This window comes from Eleutherodactylus coqui, chromosome 1 (genome assembly GCF_035609145.1).
Source record: "Eleutherodactylus coqui strain aEleCoq1 chromosome 1, aEleCoq1.hap1, whole genome shotgun sequence".
In the NCBI taxonomy this organism is placed as follows: Eukaryota; Metazoa; Chordata; class Amphibia; order Anura; family Eleutherodactylidae; genus Eleutherodactylus; species Eleutherodactylus coqui.
Window position 1 is genome coordinate 41,463,710 of NC_089837.1, and position 23,353 is coordinate 41,487,062.

At 42.1% G+C, this 23,353-nt stretch overlaps 2 protein-coding genes across 2 annotated transcripts in view; both read right to left on the minus strand.

Annotated features, from left to right (window-relative positions):
- Positions 1-15,215, minus strand: part of LOC136607843 (zinc finger protein 271-like) — a 45,941-nt gene extending 30,726 nt beyond the window's left edge. Inside the window, exons 1-2 of the mRNA XM_066589067.1 lie at positions 15,097-15,215; positions 9,180-9,353 (exon numbers count right to left, since the gene is read on the minus strand). Of these exons, the coding sequence (XP_066445164.1) occupies positions 9,180-9,353; positions 15,097-15,174 (252 nt within the window). The 5' untranslated portion in view covers positions 15,175-15,215. The remainder of the gene's footprint in view (positions 1-9,179; positions 9,354-15,096) is intronic.
- A 1,136-nt stretch (positions 15,216-16,351) lies between these two features.
- LOC136608658 (oocyte zinc finger protein XlCOF29-like) overlaps positions 16,352-23,353 on the minus strand; it is a 354,481-nt gene continuing 347,479 nt past the window's right edge. Inside the window, exon 2 of the mRNA XM_066589124.1 lies at positions 16,352-16,586. Within this exon, the coding sequence (XP_066445221.1) occupies positions 16,371-16,586 (216 nt within the window). The 3' untranslated portion in view covers positions 16,352-16,370. The remainder of the gene's footprint in view (positions 16,587-23,353) is intronic.

The window sequence follows — 23,353 nt, forward strand, 5'->3', positions numbered from 1 at the left end:
ACCATGCACAATGGTGAATTATTTTGTTCCTTGGTATCTCTAATGTAACGATGACTTCATAAGATTTTCCGTGTGAACATCAGATAAACACCAGTACCAAATTAACTGGAGCGAAGCCGGGTATATCAGCTAGTACATAATAAAAATATCCCAAATGTCATTTTGTGCTTGAAATAATTTTTTTTCTCCCGTGTGAATTCTCTGATGTGAAACAAGAGTTGATTTTTCTGTAAAACACTTCCCACAATCTGAACGTGACTAATGCTTCTCTCCTGTGTGAATTTTCTTTTTTTTTAATTTCAATATTTTTATTAATTGAATTTCCTTCACCTGAAGACGTTTTAACAAACAATACAAAAACACTCAACCAAACATCCCCCATAGGTCTCTCTTGTACTGCGTAAATAAGTTCTCCGTGACCTTTTTCAGTTCTTTCGTCGGGTGTGGATTCTTCATAGAATGTTTTTTGTTGTATCTTGCAATCCAGAGGTTGACACAGTGCAATCCCTCTCTTCTCCTTTCCCTCTCCACTACTCACCCCTCCACCAAAAATATAGCAACTTCAGAGAATTTATAACATTATCTCCTGAGCAAATCTGTACTTAGAACACTGAAGGCATGCAGCCCTTTGAGCCATATGTTGTAATATTTCTGTAAAGTTGTTCTCTTACAATAAACCCATTTCTGCCACATTAAAATTTGAGTAGCTTTGTTTTTGAGTTCGCCCAAATTCGGAGGGACTTCATCTAGCCAATGTTGCGCTACCAGTTTTCTGGCTAAATACAATAGTCTAGCTACAGCTAATTTCTCATTTCCATCTAAGGGTAAATCATTTACATATCCCAAAGGGCATACCAATGGGGTAAACTCTAAAGTGATCCCATACACATCATGGATCAGACGGCACACCTCGGTCCAATATCTTTTTAGCTTTGGGCAGCGCCCCATCATATGTATAAGATCTGCTGTGTGGGTCTTACATTTAATACATAGAGGGGTGTCCCTCAGGCCTATATTATATAAAAATGCTGGAGTACGATACACTCTATGCAGTAGATCCATTTGTGTTAATCTGTGGGATTCACTCAGGGATAGTTTGGGAGTCATCTGTAAAATCTCCCACAGTGATTCCTCAATGGGGCCGATATCCTTGTTGCAAGAGGATAGCACAGGTTTATCTGACCTCCTACCCCGTATGTTCCAAGATATGGCTGATAGGGTTATGATTATATCTCATTAGCTGAGTATGGACAGTAGGAGTCTCGTAGATTAAGAGCCCAGCGGTACTCCAGAATTCTATAATTTTCCCAAAATAGGATGACTTAAGCATATCACGCCCTTTACCAGCACAAGAGAGATAACAAACAAACCAATCAAACATTTCCACATAAATCTTACTGATCCGTCAAGACCCGCCCAGATCAGGATATAAGTCCACCAAGCCACAAAAAATGGTAGTTTGTCCATAACTGTAAAGACAGAAAAGTTTAACCTCGGAAAAATGCTAAAAAAATAAATAATTTGGTTGAAGAAACTAAACAAGTTAACTTCCCCAAATGGCCATTTTCTCATTCGTTAGACTTAACACTTTTGGCGTTTCACTCCGTCAATTTTTCCAGGGAAGTAGATGTAAGTTGTTAGGAGACTCCTCCCCCGTCAGTCACCATTGTTAGGTTCCTCCCAACGGCATGGTGAGTGCGCCGCAGCATGTATTGCAGATTCATGTCTCTCTAAAGCAGTTTTAGGATTATCAAATAACTGCGTTTTTCCCAGTGCTACTACCCTCAATCTGGCCGTGTACAACATAGCGTAAGGTGTACACAGATCCCACAGTCACTTCTTAGTATCTAGCAAAGTCCCTCTTTTCTTCTATACTTCCGCAGAGAAGTCATGGAAAAAGGAAACTCTAGCACCATTAACTTTAATATCGTCTTTCTCTCTGGCCTCTTGCAATATGGCGTCTTGGTCCTTGTAGTGTGGGAGCTACATAAGAACTGGTCATGGAGGGGCCCCTGGGGAAGGGGACCTCGTGGGGACACGGTGGGCTCTTTCTATCGCAAACATTGGTGAAAAGACCTTTCTTCCAAACAAATCAAGGAGCAAGCTTTCAAAATATTCGGATGGGTTATTGCCTTCCATTTTCTCTGGCAGTCCCACTATACGCACATTATTTTGACGAAAGTGGTTCTCCAAGTCGTCTATTTTGGCAAAAAGAGACGCTACCTTTTGTAAAGTATTACCCATTTCACATTGCATAAGCATCATTTGGTCTTCTATTTCACTGATCCTTCCTTCTGCTGCAGTCAGCTTTTCTGATATTTTCTGCACATCTTGACTAAGTAAGCCCATGTGCTCCTGTAAAGTGCCGCATTGCTGGTATAATGTCTGGATAGTGTTAATGCACTTGGTCACAGCTCCTAAGATATCTTGCAGCATGGCTCTGCTACATTAGAACTTGCATTGTGGACGGTCCCTGTATTTGCCAGGTTTCTCTCCACACTGTGTGCTTGGCCTGCCTCCCACTCTCTCTCCATCTCCTGCAGTGTGTTGTGTGCAGGGGGTCTTACCGGTGTCACAGGGTTTTTTCCTGCCTCCCAGTGGTTTCTTGTCCCTGTAGCAGGTGTCAGGTCCTCTCTGGCATAGAGAGTCAGTTTAGTAGCGGTGTCTCTGCGCCATTCAGACCGGGGCGTCCGGTCACCTCCCAGCATCTGCTCCTGTCTGCGCAGGAAGGCTTGCCTCTTTTCTGTGGGTCATGCTGTGCAGCGACCTTCTCTGACTCCTAGTGGCAAGAGTAGCTCCTACTGCGGTAATGAGCTCGGGTAATCCCGGTTACAGGGTGGTTTGCAGGATGGTAGTAGCGGAGCTCTGGCCACTTGCTGCAGTTCACATCCCCGGCTGGGCTCCGTCCCGTTTAATTCATCCTGTGTGAATTTTCGGATTGAAACAAAATTTGATTTCTTTGTAAAACATTTCCTGCATCCGGAGCATTGAAATCGTTTTTCTCCTGTGTGAATTCTCTGATGTTTACCAAGGCTTGATTTATCAATAAAGCATTTACCACATCTTAAACATGAATAATGCTTTTCTACTGTGTGAATTTTCTGATGTGAAACAAGACTAGCTTTTACTGTTAAGCACTTCCCACCTTCTAAACATGAAAATCGCTTCTCTCCTGTGTGCATTCTCTGATGTGTGTGGGAGAGTCAGCTCAGGTAGAGCACGGGGTTGCAGTGTAAACGTCAATCAGAGACCTAGACAGACAGTTATAGCCCATACAGGCTTGGCCTATGTTTATTAAAAAGCACAAAACAAACAAAATACAGCCTTAGCTTCAGGCATAAACAAAATCTGAAGCCGCATGAACATAAAGCATGGCACAAAAGTCCAGTTTGTCCCTTGGTCAGGTATAAGGCGTCCCTTGAGACCAGCAGCTTCCAGCGTATTTAGCTGCACCTGGCCTCAACTCTGTCTGCAGCCTTGCAGACTTTATGTCCTAGGTAATTACCCAGCCTCTGTATCTGAGGAGCTTGCCTCCCCATAATAAGACCTGGAGTGGAGGGAGTGGAATGGACAGCCTCACTACCGAGCCTGCCATCCATTCCAAAAAAAAACAGGCCCAAACAAGTTTTACAAAAACATCTCCAGCGACTATCTTTGCAGGAGATCACGTCACACCCTGGTTTTCCCAGTGTCTCACAATGTGAGACCCGAACTCCCTTCGCCTAATGGGCGTAATACCTGAACCTTGGCAAAATATAATGACCTTCAAGGATTAACCCCTTCAGTGTCTCACATGTGAAACGAGTTGATTTCAGGAGAAAACATTACCCACATTATGAATATTGCTTCTCTCCCATGTGAATTCTCTGATGTCTAACAAGCTCTGATTTTATTCTAAAACATTTCCCACATTCTAAACAAGGAAACGGCTTCTCTCCGGTGTGATTTCTCTGATGCTTAAGGAGGCTTGATTTATCAATAAAACATTTTCCGCATCCCGAACAGGAATAAGGCTTCTCTCCTGTGTGCATTCTCTGATGTGTAACAAGAGTTAATTTTTTTGTAAAACATTTCCCACAATCTGAACAGGAATATGGCTTCTCTCCCGTGTGAGTTCTCTGATGTGAAACAAGAGCTGCTTTTTCTTTAAAACACTTCCCACAAGCTGAACATGAATAAGGCTTCTCTCCTGTGTGAATTCTCTGATGTGTAACAAGATGTGATTTTTTTGTAAAACATTTCCCACATTCTGAACATGAAAATGGCTTCTCTCCTGTGTGAACTCTCTGATGTGTAACAAGATCTGATTTTATTCTAAAACATTTCCCACATTCTAAACAAGAAAATGGCCTATCTTCTGTGTGATTTCTCTGATGTTTAAGGAGACTTGATTTATCAATAAAACATTTTCCACATTCCGAACAAGAATAAGGCTTCTCTCCTGTGTGAATTCTCTGATGTGAAAGAAGATGTGATTTATTTGTAAAACATTTCCCACATTCTGAACATGAAAATGGCTTCTCTCCTGTGTGAATTCTCTGATGTGAAAGAAGATGTGATTTATTTGTAAAACATTTCCCACATTCTAAACAAGAAAATGGCTTATCTTCTGTGTGATTTCTCTGATGTTTAAGGAGCCTTGATTTATCAATAAAACATTTTCCACATTCCGAACAAGAATAAGGCTTCTCTCCTGTATGATTTCTCTGATGTGTAACAAGTTCTGATTTTATTCTAAAACATTTCCCACATTCTAAACAAGGAAACGGCTTCTCTCCTGTGTGATTTCTCTGATGTTTAAGGAGGCTTGATTGATCAATAAAACACTTCCCACATTCTGAACATGAATAAGGCTTCTCTCCTGTATGAATTCTCTGATGTGAAACAACAGATGATTTACTTGTAAAACACTTCCCACATTCTGAACATGAATAAGGCTTCTCTCCTCTATGAATTCTCTGATGTGAAACAACAGATGATTTACTTGTAAAACATTTCCCACATTCTGAACATGGAAATGGCTTCTCTCCTGTGTGATTTCTCTGATGTTTAAGGAGGCTTGATTGATCAATAAAACACTTCCCACATTCTGAACATGAATAAGGCTTCTCTCCTGTATGAATTCTCTGATGTGAAATAACAGATGATTTCCTTGTAAAACATTTCCCACATTCTAAACAAGGAAACCACTTCTCTCCTGTATTATTTTTCTGATGTCCAACAAGGCTTGGATTATTAAGAATACATTTCCCACATTTTGAACACGAAAATGGACGCACTCCTACGTGAATTTTGTCATGTCTTACAAGATATGATTCTCTCATAAAACATTTCCCACATCTTGAACATGAATATGACGTTCCTGCTGTGTGAATTCTCTGATGTTTAACAGGCGCTGATTTTAACATAAAATATTTCCCACAATCTAAACTGGAAAAAGTTTTTTGCTCTGAATGAATTAACGAATGATCTTTGCCTTTGGCTTTAGTTATGAAGGAATTTTCACATTCTGAGCATGGAAACTGCTTCTGCCCTGGGTGACTTCTTTCATGTAGAATACAATTAAATTGATCTGTAAGACATATCCCACTTTCTGAACAGAAGTATGGCTTCTCATCTGTACTGTGATGTCCTGGCTGTAAGTGAAGGGTAATGAGGTTTTCTCTTGTAGAGTGCTGCACAATATCTTCATCTTCTACTTTATAATTGGGTGATAACATGAAGTTTTCCACAGAGTTCTGACTAGGATTATCTGTTAAGATAAAAAATCTGTTTTGTGATTTTAAAATAAAAATAAATTATTAAAGTAGACAAACTTATAATATTCCTGATAGGCTGGAAACACACTATTAGTTTTTGATGCAAGTTGAGTTGCGGTTATTTTTTGGATTCAAAGCCAGAAGTAGTTCCAGCAGGAAGTAATATAAGCCCTTTCCTTATTTTTCCCATTTATTTTTAACCCCTTGAGTGGCACGCCCGGAAATTTTCCGGGACGAGCTCCACTGCCGATAGTGATATAGCCCGGAAGATTTCCGGGCTATGTATTACTATGGGAGCTGCAGCGCACAATGCCACAAGCTGTGTCATTGTGCTCTGCCTGCACTGTCCCACAGAGAACAAAGCAAGGGCTTTGAACAACAGAAGCAGAAGATATTGCCAATATGCCGGCAATCTCCTGCTTCTAAGTCTCCTGCTTTGTTTATAGGTTGCCAAAGAGACCATCGGCTTGTCAGAAGCAAGCCGATGATCTCTGTGGCAGGGAGAGCCAATGCTTGGCTGTCAGAGGACAGCTAGGTACCAGCTCTTACAGCAGAGATTAGAGAAAACCTCTGATCTCTGCTGTGTTAACCCTTTACATGCTGCAGTCTATGTGACTGCAGCATGTAAAGGGCTGTCACTGCAGCATGTAAAGGGCTGTCACCATCGGACCTCCAGAAAGTGATCAGGGGGTCCTGATGGGTCCCTGTGGAAGTCCCCTAAAGGGACAAAAAAAAAAAAAAGTTAAAAAAACAAAAGTAAAAAAAAAAATTAAAAAAAATAAAAATAAAAACACTTGTCTCCCTTTACTTTGTAAAAAATGTAAAATAAAATCACACATGTGGTATCCCTGCGCCGTAATGACCCAGAGAAGGAAGTTGGTACATTATTTAACCCCTTAATGACATGGCCCCTTTTTTTCTTTTTTCCTCCCCGAAACATAAAAACTGTATAAACTTGGTATCGCCAGAATAACGTTATCACACTATTTATTCTGCATGTTGAACGCCGTAAAAATGAAATCGAAAAAGCAAATGGCAGAATTTCTTTTTTTTCCTCCAATCTCCCTACAAATGTTTTTACAAAAGTTCTGCAATACATTATATATACCCAAAAATGATGCCATCAAAAAGTACAACTTGTCCCACAAAAATCAAGCCCTCAATGGAAAAATGAAAAAGTTATGGCTCTTGGAACGCCACTGCAAAATTAGTTGAAATTCAATGATTAGACCATTTAAAAAACCTGCCCTGGTGGGCACGACAGGGTGGTAGGAAACCCGCCATTCAAGGGGTTAAATATGGTCCTGGTGTTTGGTCAAAATATAAATATATAATCCATCCCCTAGAAGGAGTTGTCAGAATTGAATGAAACTTTATATGTGTAATTATAATGTTGATATATTAGTGATTACAATATCAGAGCAGAGGGATAATTTACTGCAGAAAACTGAACACCTGAAGGGAGGCTCTAGTGCCCTGTTGTACCGTTTCTAGCTTTAATGCAAGATGTGATACAGTCGGGGCATGAAGGTATATAGGTTCCATATGGTATCCTCTGGCATATCGCTCCATATTTTCTGTAATTGAGTCTCTAGATTGTACAAAGTCATAGGCTCTGGAAGTTGGTGTCCCAGATAGTCCCATGCATGTTTTATTGGCAATAAACATGGCGACCGGTCAGGCCTGCATTAGTGTCAATGTCATGGAGATATTCCTGTGACCCCCTTGTGTGTGCGGCCGAGCATTATCCTGCTGGAAAATGCCTCTTGAAAGCCATCATGAGAGTAACACATCCTGAACATATTGCTGAGCTGTCATTGTCCCTCGTACCACTACTAGGAGTGACTGACTGTCATATGTGAAGGCCCCCAGACCATCACACCAACAATGAGGGCAGTGTGCCTCTCCACAGCAAAGGCAGGATTGAGGCACTGACTCACCCCGAGGTATCCAGACATGAAGACAGCTGTCGTGAGTGCCTAAACTAGACCTGGCTTCATTGCTGAAGACAACCTGGTTCCACTCTGTGACAGTCCAGTTTCATTGTTCATGGCACCATTTAAAGGGAAGCAATGGTGGGTGGGTATAAAAGGCAGTGTACATAATGTCCTTCAGCCGAGCTCCTGGAAATGGTTCAGACCGACACAGGGGCCTGTAACGATGGCAGCATCGGTCTCTGGCTAGTGGACAACGAAACAATTGGAGAGGCTTGTGCTTGTTGAATGATCAGACGATTCTCTCAACTGGTAGTCTGTTGATGGCCTCATGTTTCTACTGACCCACCACCCTATAACAGTCTGGACAGAACAGCCCAGTTGGTGGGCAAATCCATGATACAGCCAGACAGTTTTTCACATTCCAATAATGCGCCCCTCTCAAACACTGTTAATTGGGAAAAATCTCTTTGATTGCATCATAAATGCATGTCTAGTATAATAGAGCTTTTGCACAAGCTATTACTGCCAATAGGGATTAATCCCCTTTATCCTTATTCATGCACTTCAGTAATACAAAGACCGCTCATCTAATCATGCCACAACTCTAACTCATGTAACTGCATGCCTAGTTCTGCCTTGATTTTTTTTATAGACACAAACATGATTCCAGCTTTCTAAGGCCTTGTATGAGGGTTATTTCAGACATCCTTTAGGTGCAGTTTTTCATCTTGCCTTAAAGTGGACCTACTATACAATGTTTTTCAATTTTATTTTAAAAATCAATACCACGGCTGTGGCGTAGCAGGGGTGCTCAGCCAAGAAAGAAAAGCAGCTGTTTCTGGCACACTCAGACCCTCAGATGTACCGCTCATTGCCCGAATCACCTTCCCTGTACGACGAGGAACAAAAGGGGAGGCTCGACGACCTGTTTGGCCACACTTTAAAATTGAGACCTAGCACCACAAACAAAGCTGCGGATTAAATTTCTGGGCGAGCCGGAAGATTGCCGTGCAGCAGTGCTCCAAAAGCCGCTAAACACACAGCAAACAACCCACAGAGCCAGCGGAGCCAATGCGTTTGAATACTTTCTTTTATTAACACATATATGTATGGCGGATGGATAAAACGTGATGTGAACGCCCCGAACTTCACACTATTAGATGTCTAAACCTTATAAGCCTATTTTTTCTGATTAAAAATGCATCCAATAATCCGAAAATTATAGGGTAGCTATGTGTATATTATAACATAATGTATTTTGTATGTCTCTTCTTACCTTGTGATATCGGAGGCTGGTGGTCCTCTATCTTGACGTCCTTGTACATATCCTTGTGTCTTTCTAAATACTCCCACTCCTCCATGGAGAAATAGACAGCGACATCCTGACACCTTATAGGAACCTGACAACACAATGATACAGTCATTACCCAGACACCTCTAGTGCGGTTACTGTATAATTTCCCAGCATTCCCAGCAGTGTCACCTCTCCAGTCAGCAGCTCAGTGATCTTGTTGGTGAGTTCTAGGATCTTCTGCTCATGTATCGGTAAGTGAGGAGGAGCCTCTGTGATGGGGCTCCTGCTCCATCCTCCTGACTCATGGAGATGGCTGTTGGGAGTCGTACCGTCACCCGATGTCTTCTTTACCATTGTGTAATCCTGTGAAAAGAGAGAGAGACATGTAGAGAACTGAAAATAATCAATGGAGAGGAAAGGCGGCACATGGGAATAAATATTCTTATCGGATGTTAATCATATAAAGTCTTTAACCCTTTCCAATCCACTGTCTGACGTCTAAAGACATTATGATTTGAGGCTGTACAGCTCCGAGGTTGGAATACGTCCATCGGGGTTCTCTTACTGTATATTGCCAGCCTCTCTGCTGTCAGAGCCTATTCAACGTGTCACCTCATGCAGTACTGGCTTTAGCCAGCAGATAGCGCCGTTGTATAACGACAGAAAAAAAGCAAGCCCTCTAAGAAAAATAGGATACAAATTGGATTGGAAAGGGTTAATCGTAGTCCACAATAGAAAAAATGCGACGTTTCGACCAATGTTGCTATGGACTTTTGTAAGGAGAATGTATGTGTTTATCAAAGAGAAGACGATCCCAGATCTCGTGCAGAAGTCTGGACCCAGGAGAAATACAAATGACACCAGCCTGTGCGGTATCAGATGATTTCTAATTTATTCTAAGGTGGTCAAAGCTTATGTAACATAAATGACATCACAGCAAAAGTATATACCTCCAAGATTAATAAGAATACATAATAGGCTAAAACAAAAGTGATTAACATAAGTTACAGGCCTATAGAAGGGTTTCGTTTAACTCCTTCACTACTTACACTAGTATCATGCTATATATTCCTAGTCTACAATGCAATATAGAATAATTAACTGATACATTGATCTACAATTTTCTTAACAACTTTGTCAAGCATATACCAAAGGCATCCATGATCAAGTTAAATAGTGACAATACCCAATCACCGTTTAAGTGTCCACCCACAAATAATTGAAAGGAAAAACTTAGTTGTTTCACTGGTGTCTGCCGTGTGTTCACCTGGTAATCCCTACTATTACAAATATATTAAACTAAGTCCACAAATGGAATTGTATACGGGATGACGTACAGCGCGATATGATGTTTACGACATGGTGCGGAAGAGAGGAACACACAGCAGACACCAGTGAAACACCTGTAAGTTTTTCCTTTTAATTATTTGTGGGTGGACACTTAAACAGTGATTGGGCATTGTCACTATTTAACTTGATCATAGATGCCTTTCGTATATGCTTGACAAAGACCATAGCAACATTGGTCGTAACGTCGCATTTTTTTCTATTGTGGACTATGATTAAAGACTTTATATGATTAACATCCGGTAAGAAGATTTATTCCCATGTGCTGCCTTTCCTCCCCAGTAAGAAGATTTATTCCCATGTGCTGCCTTTCCTCCCCATTGATTATATTTTGCTATGGATGCCCGGAGTTTGGCGTCTGGGTGGGTGTGCACAGACCAGTTATCTTTTTCTCCCACAGCTTATGCTGCTTTTTAAGTGCTGCAGATCCTCTTCTCATTCATGTAGAGAACTGAAGCCATTATTCTTCCATCAATAAAAAGCATGAGATTGTGATCCCACTGTATAGAGCAACATGTCAAAAAATGTTATTAGTTGGGGGGCCTACTTGCCATTGCGAGAGGACATGCAGCTGGAGATCTTCGATCTGGTACCAGCACAATCTGATGCCATCAGCCGCCTGCTATACTCTACAGCTTTTTAAAAGCCTTCACAGTCCACCCAACACCAAGAGGCTCAAGAAGAGGGGCTTTGCAGCCTGATCGGACACTGCAAATGCTTCCAGCCTATCATGGCCTAGTACAACCAGCAAAGCCGCAGGCAAAATTTTCGAGGATGCCTGCACAGCCAATCGCGGCAATGGACCGGAGCTCCTGGAGCCGAGAAATTGCCCTGCAGAGGCTCAGCAGAAGCCCCTGACGTGAAAGAACAGTGCCAAGGAAGGAGTGAACTGGATGGAGCTGGAAGATGCATGTGAGTGAGCTTCGTGCCCAGCACCTCACAGCAACATAAAAACCACCAAACGACAGCGTACCGAAGATCCCACAGTGCCGTACTATAAGTAGGACATGACAAGGAAGCGGCAGGTGAAGTTGGGGCCGAAAAGGCTGACTGATTTATTTACCATGAAAGAACAGGAGGACGATGAACTGGCCACAGGACCTTTCACGTCATACAAGGAGATGCCGGGAGTGGCGGCGCGTGGTGACCCCTTGCTACATAAACAGGATAAGCTGGCTTGCCCCAATTATCTGCTCCCAAAGCACCCATCTGGCACACAAGGAGGGGAAAGAGATGGAAAAAAGCAGGGAGAGGAGACAGCCACTTTCCCAGCATATGGCCAGGGTCAGTGAAGTCACCATCTTACAACGTTAGCTCCAGTTCCTCCATAACAAGTCCAGAGCAACCACAACACGAAAGGCTAAGGGAGACAGTAGAGGTCCCAGACACAGTAAATAGAGAGAAGACAGGACAGGAACCCAGGGAAGAGGAAAGAGACCCACTTATGGAGATCCCCTGCTCTGATCAGGCAGCGTCTGAAAATTTCATCAGGAATATGAAACCTAAAAAAGGTCCTAGCCTCCATAACACTAAACTCTTTGATTGATACCCTGGGAGGCAGAATGGAGCATCTAGAGCCCAAGGCGGGTTTGCTGACAAATTCCCATAATGAATTGGTAGACGCACATTATAACGTAGTTGAAGAATTTGAAAACGTCAAAGCAAAACTAGTAGACCTGGAGGACAGGAATAGATGTGACAACATAATAATAAGAGGAGTAGCAGAGACAGTCTCATCAGCAGAGCTACCAGGGGATCTGAAAAGTCTAACATGGAGAAATAATACCTAATGAAAATCTCTAAATATTAGGAAACCATATGCAAAGCAATTGAAGAGTATTTCCATTTCAATAAATCCACTAAGATAAACCCATTTGTCCTATGGAACGCCCAACAAAACAGTGATCAGAGGGGCCATGATTCAGCTAGGGTCATATCACAAAAAGAAAGAAACTAAAATATTAAAAGACAGGATAACGGCACTAGAAAAATTAGAGAACGGGTTAAAGAGAAACCCTTCAATGTCCCTCAACTCGGAACTAATGAAAAACTAGAGCCAAATTTGAGGGGATTCTTAATAGAAAGCCATGAAAAGACGATACAAAATATTAACATGACCAAGTACATAGCAAATAATAAATTCAGTAAGCTGATGGTGAATATGGCTAAACAAAAAAGAATTAAGGCAAAAATACCTCATCTGATAGATAAACTAAATCACAAAATTAGCAACCCTATGGACATAGCCGAGGCCTTCAGAGTGTTCTACTCCAATTTGTACGACCTTAAAGAAGACCACAAAACCCCCAACCATCCAAAGAAAAAAAATCAACAGCTCTCTCATTGATCCAATTATAATTACCTACTCCAACACAAAACCAACTAGAGTCCCAAAATTTACCCATTACTCCCCAAGAAACTTAAAACATTATTTAAAAGTCTAAAAAAGAAAAGAGTAGCAGGCCCAAATGGTTATTCTAATGATTACTACCAAATCTTTGGCCCCCAGCTAACTGAAAAAAATGACAAACCTTTAACCCTTTCCAATCCACTGTCTGACCTCTGAAGACATTATGATTTAAGACTGTACAGCTCCGATGTTGGAAGACCTCCGCCGTGGTTCTCTTACTGTATATTGCCAGCCTCTCTGCTGTCAGTGCCTATCCAACATGCCACCTCATGCAGTACTGGCTTTAGCCAGCATATAGTGCTGTTGTATAACAGCAGGAAAAGAGTAAGCCCCCTAGGAAAACCAGGCTACAAATTGGATTGGAAAGGGTTAATATGGCCATGAAAGGCCATGTTGTTCCCCAGACATGCTCCAGGCCACTACTGTGGCAATTGTCAAGCCAGGGAAAAGTACAACCTCCACATCAAATTTCAGGCTCATCTCACTTTTAAATAGTGATCTGAAATTATATTCCAAGATTATAGCCCAACGCCTATTAAACATATTACCATCCCTAGTACATAGCCAACAAGAAGGATTTGTAAAAGGAAGACAGAGTTCAGACGCCACCAGAAAATTCTCGACTCTAAAGCACAAAATGGGTGGCTTATGAACGCCTTCTCTGATACTCACATTGGATGCAGAGAAGGCATTCGACAGGATCCATTGGGGAAACACATTCTTTGTCCTACACAAATTTGGGTTCAAAGGGGCCATCATAAAAGCAAAGCCCTATACTCCGCACCCTCAGCAAGAGTCCTCATCAACGGTGTCCTATCAAACATATTCGAGATAACAAATGGAACCTGCAAGGTGCCCCCTTACCCACTGTTCTTCATCTTCACAATGGAGCCCTAATGTAGGGGAAATACCAACACAAGAGGTATCCCAATGTCATTCAGACAACATAAAATTGGACTGTTTTCGGACGACGTAAGCGTATCAATAACTCACCCCCTTCGTTCGGTCCGAGAATATGGAAAAATTCAAATATCAAGCTAAACCCACAACAGAGCAGAATAACCTGAACTGCTACAAGTAAAAGGGTGAGAAATGCTAGGTTTTCTCCCTAGGGATAGCACCTAGACGGTGGATGAGGAGACTTAAAAGGCTATTCATGCAATAGGAGGCACCGTGGAGGTAATATTCCATCCCCTTTATTTAAGTAAAAGAGTAACATAGGAAATTAAGTTGGGGTTCTTTTTTGTGTTTCTCACCTACCCTTCTCCTCTATGCTTCCCTAAACACATCCCTGGTCTCCCCCTTCCCTTACCTTTCCCCCATAAATTATTCCCATGCTCTCCCGCTCCCCATCCATGAGATTAAGCTCATCTAAAAGAAATATTAAGACAAATATGAGATCATTTCTTTGACAAGTTAAAAGAATATGTAAATGAGTCCACTTCATTCCAACAATCAGAAAGGGGCTGTCTAAAGGGATAAATAAAAAAAATTAAATAATCTAAGGGCAGCCTAGATGGACCTTGTGCTCTCCTTCTGCTGTCCGTCTATATAGATCACAAACTAATGGCAAAATTCCGCGCCTCCAGGCCAAATGCTGGCCATGTCATCTTGCTGGTTCCTGGCTGCCCTTTCCTCCTCATTACAATGAGCCTACTTACCATTCTCATTGCTCCTACAACATTACTATTAGTTCATTGCTTCCCACCATACAGAACTGACCATATTGGTGGTCGATCTTCACCTTCTCTGCTGCTCAGTTCTTTAGTTCTCCCTCAAGTGGAAGGTCTGGAAGCCGTTATACAGGACACTGGATTACACTTATTACTCCCTTTAATCCTTTCCAATCCAATCTTGGATTTAGGGTTTCCTAGGCGGCTTTCACAGTCTGCCATTATACAATTAAAGCCATTTCTGCAGTACGTGAAGCAGCAGAGCGGCCGGCAATATACAGTATGAATACCCAGTTGGATGTCTTCAGACTTCGGAGCTGTACAGGATTCAATCATAATTTTGAAAGACATGTGACAGTGGATTGGAAACTGTTAATGTTTTTTAATTTGACTTTGTTTAGCTTGTTAAATAACGCAATAAGGATAGGGCTACATGGTGGCTTTAGCCGAGACACATGGCGCTTGGCCTAACACTGCAATATTGCTCTACGACATTGTAAACTATTCTGATCCCAATGCGGCCTAAGAGTTGTTGTGACCTAACAAAACCTGACACTTTTATTAATGTACAAGGTCACAAAGCTATAATGTAAGATTTGGTCATTTTGACCTGTTTTACATCCAAAGTCGCTGTGTAACCCGAGCCATAAAAACTGAGAAATACAGAAAAGTTTACCTCTCCGGTCAGCAGGTAGATGATGTCTAAGGTGAAGTTTAATATTCTTTTGGTAATCTCATTGCTGGTCTTCTCCATCCTCGGTGGGTCATTCAAGAGTAGGACTGTTTTGGAGGAGAATATGAGAGAACTGGATGAACTAGAGCGTTATAGTATTGCCAGCCCTTTATGAAAAATAATAAAGACTCACAATCATACGAGGGACATCATCATGTGGGATATACAGAACCTCAATTATTGAGATAGCTTAAGGGTAGACTAGCTGGAGCCTGTGTTCTCCTTCTGCCATCAGTTTTCTATGCTTCTAGTCACTATATAGGCATGGATCTAAGGGTGCATTTAGACTGAAAGATTATCGCTCAAAAATTGCTCAAACGGCAGTCTGAGTGCCAGTTTTGAGCGATCATCTTTGCATAACTGTTAAGTAGCTAATTAGATACTTAAAGAGTTAAATGCAGGCAGAGTGGGACACTGCTGATAACTCAGAACAAAGTAGCTGTTTTGTATATGCAAACAGCTGCTTTGTTCTTGCAGTTATCAGCGGTGTCCCGCTGAACTGATAGCTCTGAGAAACAGCAGGAGCGTTGACAGCTCCTATGTTCTTGTAGCTTTCAGCTGGTATCCCGCTGGGAAGTCCCAGCAGAATACTAGCTGAAAGAATGCTATAAGTGCCGCCCGCTGAGAAAAATCAGCATGCGGCACTGATAAGAGTCATCGTTTGATTTCTAGCTTGCTAGAAATCAACAATGAACGAATAGTGCAGGATGGCAGTGCATTTAGACATAACGATTATCGCTCAAAAGCCATCTTTTAGAGATAATCGTTGTGTCTAAATGGGCCTCAAGAGATGGGACCCACAATACAGTATTTAAATAGAAATGCTGCACTCTTATCTTGCACAAAGAATTTTCTTTATTGGAGAAAATCCACAGACATTCGGAGGTTTTAGTCAGTTACTCAGATCTTCCTCATATCTTTAGACTCTTGGAAGTCTAAACCTTTAAACCTATTTTTTCTGATTAAATATGCATCCAATAATCCAAAAAAATACAGAGTAGGTGTGTGTATATTATAACATAATAGATTTTGTATGTCTCTTTTTACCTTGTGATATCGGAGGCTGGTGGTTCTCCATCATGACATCCTTGTACAGATCCTTGTGTCCTTCTAAATACTCCCACTCCTCCATGGACACATAGGCAGTGACATCCTGACACCTTATAGGAACCTGACAATACAATAATACTGTCATTACCCAGACTCCTCTAGTGCTGTTATTGTATAATTTCCCAGCATTCCCACAGTGTCACCTCTCCAGTCAGCAGCTCAGTGATCTTGTTGGTGAGTTCTAGGATCTTCTGCTCATGTATCGGTAAGTGAGGAGGAGCCTCCGTGATGGGGCTCTGGCTCCTGCTCCACCCTCCTGACTCATGAAAAGGGCTGTTGGGAGTCGTACCATCACCCGATGTCTTCTTCACTATTATGTAATCCTGTGTATAGAGAGAGATATGTAGAGGACTGAAGCCAGTATTCCTCGGTCAATAAAAGCTGGGAGATTGTGATCCCGTTGTATAGAGCAACATGTCAAAAGTTTTAATTAGTTGGGTGGCCTATACGCCATTACAAAAGGACATGCAGCAGGAGAGCTCCAATCTGGTACCAGTACAATCCGATGCTATCAGGCCTCCTGTTGCATTCTACAGCCTCTACAGTCCTCCCCTACGGCGAGAGGCTCAAAAGCATGGGCTTTGTGGCCCAATAGGCCACCATAAAGGCTTCCAGCCTACCACGGCCTAGTGCAACCAGTGAACTCGCAAGCTAAATTTTCAGAGACACTTGCAGCAGCTGACCGGAGCTCCTGGAGTTGAGAATGTTACACTGCAGTGGTGAGAACAGTGCTAGGAAAGAACTGAACTGGATGGAGCAGGCAGTCAAATATGAGTGAGCTTCATGTCCACAACCTTACAGCAACGTGAAAACAGACAGATCCACAGTGCACAGAAGACCCCACAAGGCGATACCAAAGAGGGACATGCCAAGGAAGCGGCAGATGAAGTCGGGACTAAAAAAGCTGACTGACTTCTTTACTGTGAAAGAGCAGGAGGACAACGAACTGGCCACAGGACATTCCATGCCGTACAAGGAGATGCCAGGAGTGGCGGCGCAGGGTGACCCCTTGCTATATAAACATTATAAACTGGCTTGCTCCAATAAGCTGCTTCCCCCAGCATAAGGTCAAAGGCAGGGAGGCCACTATTTTACAATGTTAGACCCAGTAAAACTCTTTAACAAGTCCAGAGCAGCCACAACATGAAAAGCACAGGGGCTCAGTAGAGGTCCCAGTCACATCAAATAGAGAGAAGACAGGACAGGAACCCAGGGAAGAGGAAACAGACACACTTATAGAGATCCCCTACTCTGATTAGGCAGCGTCTGAAAATTTCATTAGGCATCTGATACTAGCCTTTAGAGGATCCCTAAAAAAGGACATAGCCTCCATAAACATAATACTAATCTCCTCAATTGATGCCCTGGAGGCAGAATGGAGCATTTGGAGAACAAGATGAGTGAACTGTCCAATTCACATAATGAATAGGTAGATGCATATTATAATGTAGTTGAAGAACTTGAAAACATCAAAGCAAAACTAGCAGACCTGGAAGTCAGGAATAGACGTAACATAAAAATAAGAGGAGCAGCAGAGACAGTCTCATCAGCAGAGCTACCAGGGGATCTGAGAAGTCTAATGAAAAAGCTGCAGCCAGAATCCAAACAGGAGGAATTAATTAACTAATACATAGGCTTCCACATCCAAAATCAGTCTACGAAAACCTGCCTAGGGATATTATAGCACGCATATATTTTCTTTCACGTTAAGGAGAATATGATGCAAGCTGCAAGGAAACTTAAGAATCTACTACATCCGTACGAAAGAATCCAACTATTCGCAGACGTCTCCCAAGCTACAATGCTCGCCAGAAAAACATTTACGCCCATTACTTCCACACTAAGGGAAAACAACATCCCATACAAATAGGGATTACCAACAAAACTTATAATAGTTAAGGAGGGAACCCCGTGTATAATTATCAAGCCAGAAGAAGGCCAAAAAATATCAAAATGGGATATACATATTCCCTCTAGGAACAAAGCCTCTCGCCTACATCAAGATTGGTCCAAAGTACCCCCTTCCAGAAAAGGGAGGATTCACCCTGGTAGAAGGCACCAGCCTGCAACCTAAACCAATACAGCTGCAAACATGAAGGCAACCTAGGAGGTCTCCATTCTAACACGGATGGACCTTTTAACCCCAAAATAATACCTTCACAAAGTTGAATACACATCTACCCGCTAACAAAATAATTTCCCAAGTGAACCGTTATCAATGACTCACAGGATTCAAGTCTATTTCTTCCATTTCCAGTTACTCAGAACACAATGTTAATTCCCACCATCTCTCAGCAAAAAAGATCAATACTCAGCATTTAGGTAGAAAATCTTGGAAGACCCTGAGATGGTCCAGCAGGCTGTAATAAGAGAAAGGGGAATTCATTCCAGTTCCCAGCATGGAAAATAACGGTCAACGTGAGTATAAAAATCACTTCTACCAATGCAAAGGGATTAAATTCACCATGCAAGGGATCGGCTATTTGGAGGGAAGTGGTAAAGTCAAAAATGGATATCTTATGCATACAGGATTCACACTTATTGAATAAAGAAGGCCCAAAGTTCTCCCACCCCAAATTCCCGGCGATCTAAGTAGCCGACGCCAAAAAGAAATGAGCACGACTAGTCATCACATTAAAGATACCATACATTTCCAACTGTTCAAGCTCAAAGAGGATAGAGGTGGAAGATTCTTGATGATAGTATGGAAAATAAACAACTCTACACTGATGATTTCTAACATATACCAAACTCAGTGCACTGAGCAGGGGCTTGGACCAAATGACCCTGGAGGTCCCTTTTAACACTACCATTCTATGAACTAAAGTCCCTAAATTTACCCATTAATTTCTAAGAAACGTTGAAGATTATTTAAGAGTCTAAAAAAGAAAAAGCACAAGGCCCAGACGGTTATTCTAATGAATACTACCAAGTCTTTGGCCGTCAACTAACTGAAAACTTTAATAGGGCAGTGAAAGAGCGTGTCTTTCCCCCTGAGAAGCTCCAGGCCACTATTGTGGCACTTCCCAAGCCAAGGAAAAGTATAAGCTCCCCAGCAAATTTCAGGCCCATCTCACTTGTAAATAGTGATCTGAAATTAAATTCCAAAATAAAAGCCTTGTTTACACAGGCTACAGAATCATCGCTATGTTTTTTAGCCTGAAAGAACCCATTGGAAATGATGGGCTTCACATACATGCGTTTTGTAGCGATGATTTTGTAGCGAGATTTTATAGCTCGTGTGAACGAGGCCTAAAGCCCAACGCCTATTAAAAATACTACCATCCCTAGTACATAGCAACCGAGCAGGATTTGTAAAAGGAATACAGACTTTAGATGCCTCCAGAAGAACCCTGTATCTAGTGCGCAAAATGCCTGCGAATGCCATCTCTGATACTTCTGATGAGCAGAAAGGGTTCGACAGGATACTCTGCATTCCCTGTCCTACACAAATTTGGGTTCAAAGGAGCCATCATAAAAGCAATCAAAGCCCTATACTCAGAACCCTCATCAACGGTGTCCTATCAAACACTTTTGAGATAACAAACGGAACAAGACAAGGGTGCCACCTTTCCCCACTGTTCTTAATCTTTACAATGAAGCCCTACACAGAAGCAATTAGGGGAAATACCAACATTAGAGCTATCCCAATGTCAGACAACATAAAATTGGACTATTTGCGGATGACATAATACTATCAATAACTCATCCACTTGGTTCACTTTATGAAATTTCAAAAACAATAAAAAGCTTTAGCAATATATCTTGCTATAAAATAAACACAACAAAAACCCAAATAATAGCCACAAATGTATCTTGGAGTTTGAGAAACCATATTGCAAAACAATTCCCTTATTCATGGGAACAGCCAGTGGTCCCATACCTCGATTGAAATTCCCACTAGAGGAAATTCCAACCAAAAATTTCAGCAGTCTATACGAAACAATCCAAAAAGACTCCTTCGCCAGGACAGAGCCTTCCTCGTTGGGAAGGATTGTCTTGGATAGAACGTTAATCTTTCCAAAAATACTGTATAGTTTCCTCTCCCTCCCACTCCAGTGCTGTCAGAAAACTATAAAAGATTTGCAAAGACAAACAATATCCTTCATTTGGGAGAACAAAAGGCCGGCTCAAGACAGAGAGGGGGTCTGGGAATTCCAAAGCTACAGGCCTCCAGACAAGCAAATCTAATAAAACAGATGAGACTGTGGTTGATTAGAAGGAGTATAATACGAATGGTAGACTATGTTTCTATTTAGTTCTAAGTGAAAGGTACATTTGGATATGGAGCTTATAATTAAAAAGGACATAGATGAACAATCCCTACCTTCACAATGGTCTAAGAGCCTTTCCCATTTTGATTTATATGAGGATATATCATCTGGATTAGAATTTAGTAGCGTTTTATAGCAAAAAGATATTCCGCCTTTACATATCACGATAGATGTAAATCAATTTTGGAGTTGAGAGATAGTTTGCAGGGTGAAATTTGAAGAGGAGCCAATACATGTCTTACTTGCAGAGACTTGTAGAAGTCTTGTTTGATTAGAAAATCTTTTTAGATAAAGTTAAGAAATCCATCATACTATTTTCTGACCAGAAGTCAAAAGTTTTGATATACTATTGGCTTTCCACATATCCAAATTTAGAAATGGGATGTGCATCTCCAAAATTGCCACAATGTAATGCAATGTAAGTAATTGCAGAGAAACAGGTTACTTTTCTTAATCTGATTGCTCCACATACCTATAATAGTCTTTATAGTGGGGTGATAGAAGGATAACTCAAACATCCATATTTTACTACCAGTAGGCCGAATAATATTGCAGCTTTAACTCCTGATTTAGATTTATTCCAGATGAACTGCATAATTATTGTTTGAACTTGTTGTAAATAAAATATTGGGAGATTATTGGGATATTTCTAAATAGAGAATTTTTGGGATAAACAACATTTTGATTGTCGTGATTCTACCAAACTATGAAGGACCCTGAACATTTAGCTTGGAAAGATCTTGTCTGTGATTTTTTAGTATTGGCAGATAGTTGGCTTCATAAAGATCACTCAATGGATATGTGATGTCCATTCCCAAATAAGGAAGTGTTTTGCTACCCACCTGAAAGCGAAGTGATCCCGCAGGTGGAACTCTATTGCATTTGGTACACCCATGTTTTGTATCAAAGATTTGGAATTGTTGACCCTATAATAGGAAGGGTCACTAAAAGCGGAGATAATATTGGAGACCTCCGGAAGTGTAGTTTCCAGGGAGTAGCAGATCAAAATAATGTCATCTGCAAACAGGTTTGTATGATGCTCCTGCAAGTTTACCTGAACCCCCTTAAAGTTTGTGGAAATACTTATTTTTTAAGCCATAGGCTCCACACTTATAGCAAAAATTAAAAGGAGAAAGTGGACATGCTTGTTGCAGGAAGAGGAAATGATTGAGAAAGAAAACCAGGTGCAAAGACCTTGGCTGATAGAGAGGAGTAAAGGGCCAAAATAGCTATGAGTATAGGGCCTTTAAACCCACATTTACACAGAACCGATCTTAGGTGTCCCCAGTGCACTTGGTCAAATCCAACACTCTGACACATAAGGGATTACGTTGACTAGTTTTCCTGTAGCGTTTCCCATCCGTATATTTTTTTACGGAGCCAACCTGGTCATTTTTTAACTAAATAAAGTAGGAAGTCAATTATTCTATTTGTAATAATTTTGGAGTAGATCTTTAACCCCTTAAGGACCAAGCTGTTTTGTACCTTAAGGACCAGACACATTTTAGGGATTTTACTAGAGATGAGCGAGCACCAAAATGCTCGGGTGCTCGTTACTCGGGACGAAATTATCACGATGCTCGAGGGTTCGTTTCGAGTAACGAACCCCATTGAAGTCAATGGGCGACCCAAGCATTTTTGTATATCGCCGATGCTCGCTAAGGTTTTCATTTGTGAAAATCTGGGCAATTCAAGAAAGTGATGGGAACGACACAGCAACGGATAGGGCAGGCGAGGGGCTACATGTTGGGCTGCATCTCAAGTTCCCAGGTCCCACTATTAAGCCACAATACCGGCAAGAGTGGGCCCCCCCCCCTCCCAACAACTTTTACTTCTGAAAAGCCCTCATTAGCAATGCATACCTTAGCTAAGCACCACACTACCTCCAACAAAGCACAATCACTGCCTGCATGACACTCCGCTGCCACTTCTCCTGGGTTACATGCTGACCAACCCCCCCCTGCACGACCCAGTGTCCACAGCGCACACCAAACTGTCCCTGCGCAGCCTTCAGCTGCCCTCATGCCATGCCACACTCATGTCTATTTATAAGTGCGTCTGCCATGAGGAGGAACCGCAGGCACACACTGCAGAGGGTTGGCACGGCTAGGCAGCGACCCTCTTTAAAAGGGGCGGGGCGATAGCCCACAATGCTGTACAGAAGCAATGAGAAATATAATCCTGTGCCACCGCCATCAGGAGCTGCACACGTGGGCATAGCAATGGGGAACCTATGTGCCACACACTATTCATTCTGTCAAGGTGTCTGCATGCCCCAGTCAGACCGCGGTTTTTTATAAATAGTCCCAGGCAGGTACAACTCCGCAATGGGAATTCCGTGTGCACCCACAGCATGGGTGGCTCCCTGGAACCCACCGGCGGTACATAAATATATCCCATTGCATTGCCCATCACAGCTGAGGTAATGTGATGTTTAATGCAGGTGGGCTTCGGCCCACACTGCATGCCCCAGTCAGACTGGGGTTCTTTAGAAGTGGACAGATGTAGTTACAACTCCGTGTGGACCCACAGCATGGGTGGGTGCCAGGAACCCACCGGCGGTACATAAATATATCCCATTGCATTGCCTATCACAGCTGAGGTAATGTGATGTTTAATGCAGGTGGGCTTCGGCCCACACTGCATGCCCCAGTCTGACTGGGGTTCTTTAGAAGTGGACAGATGTAGTTACAACTCCGTGTGGACCCACAGCATGGGTGGGTGCCAGGAAGCCACCGGCGGTACATAAATATATCCCATTGCATTGCCCATCACAGCTGAGGTAATGTGATGTTTAATGCAGGTGGGCTTCGGCC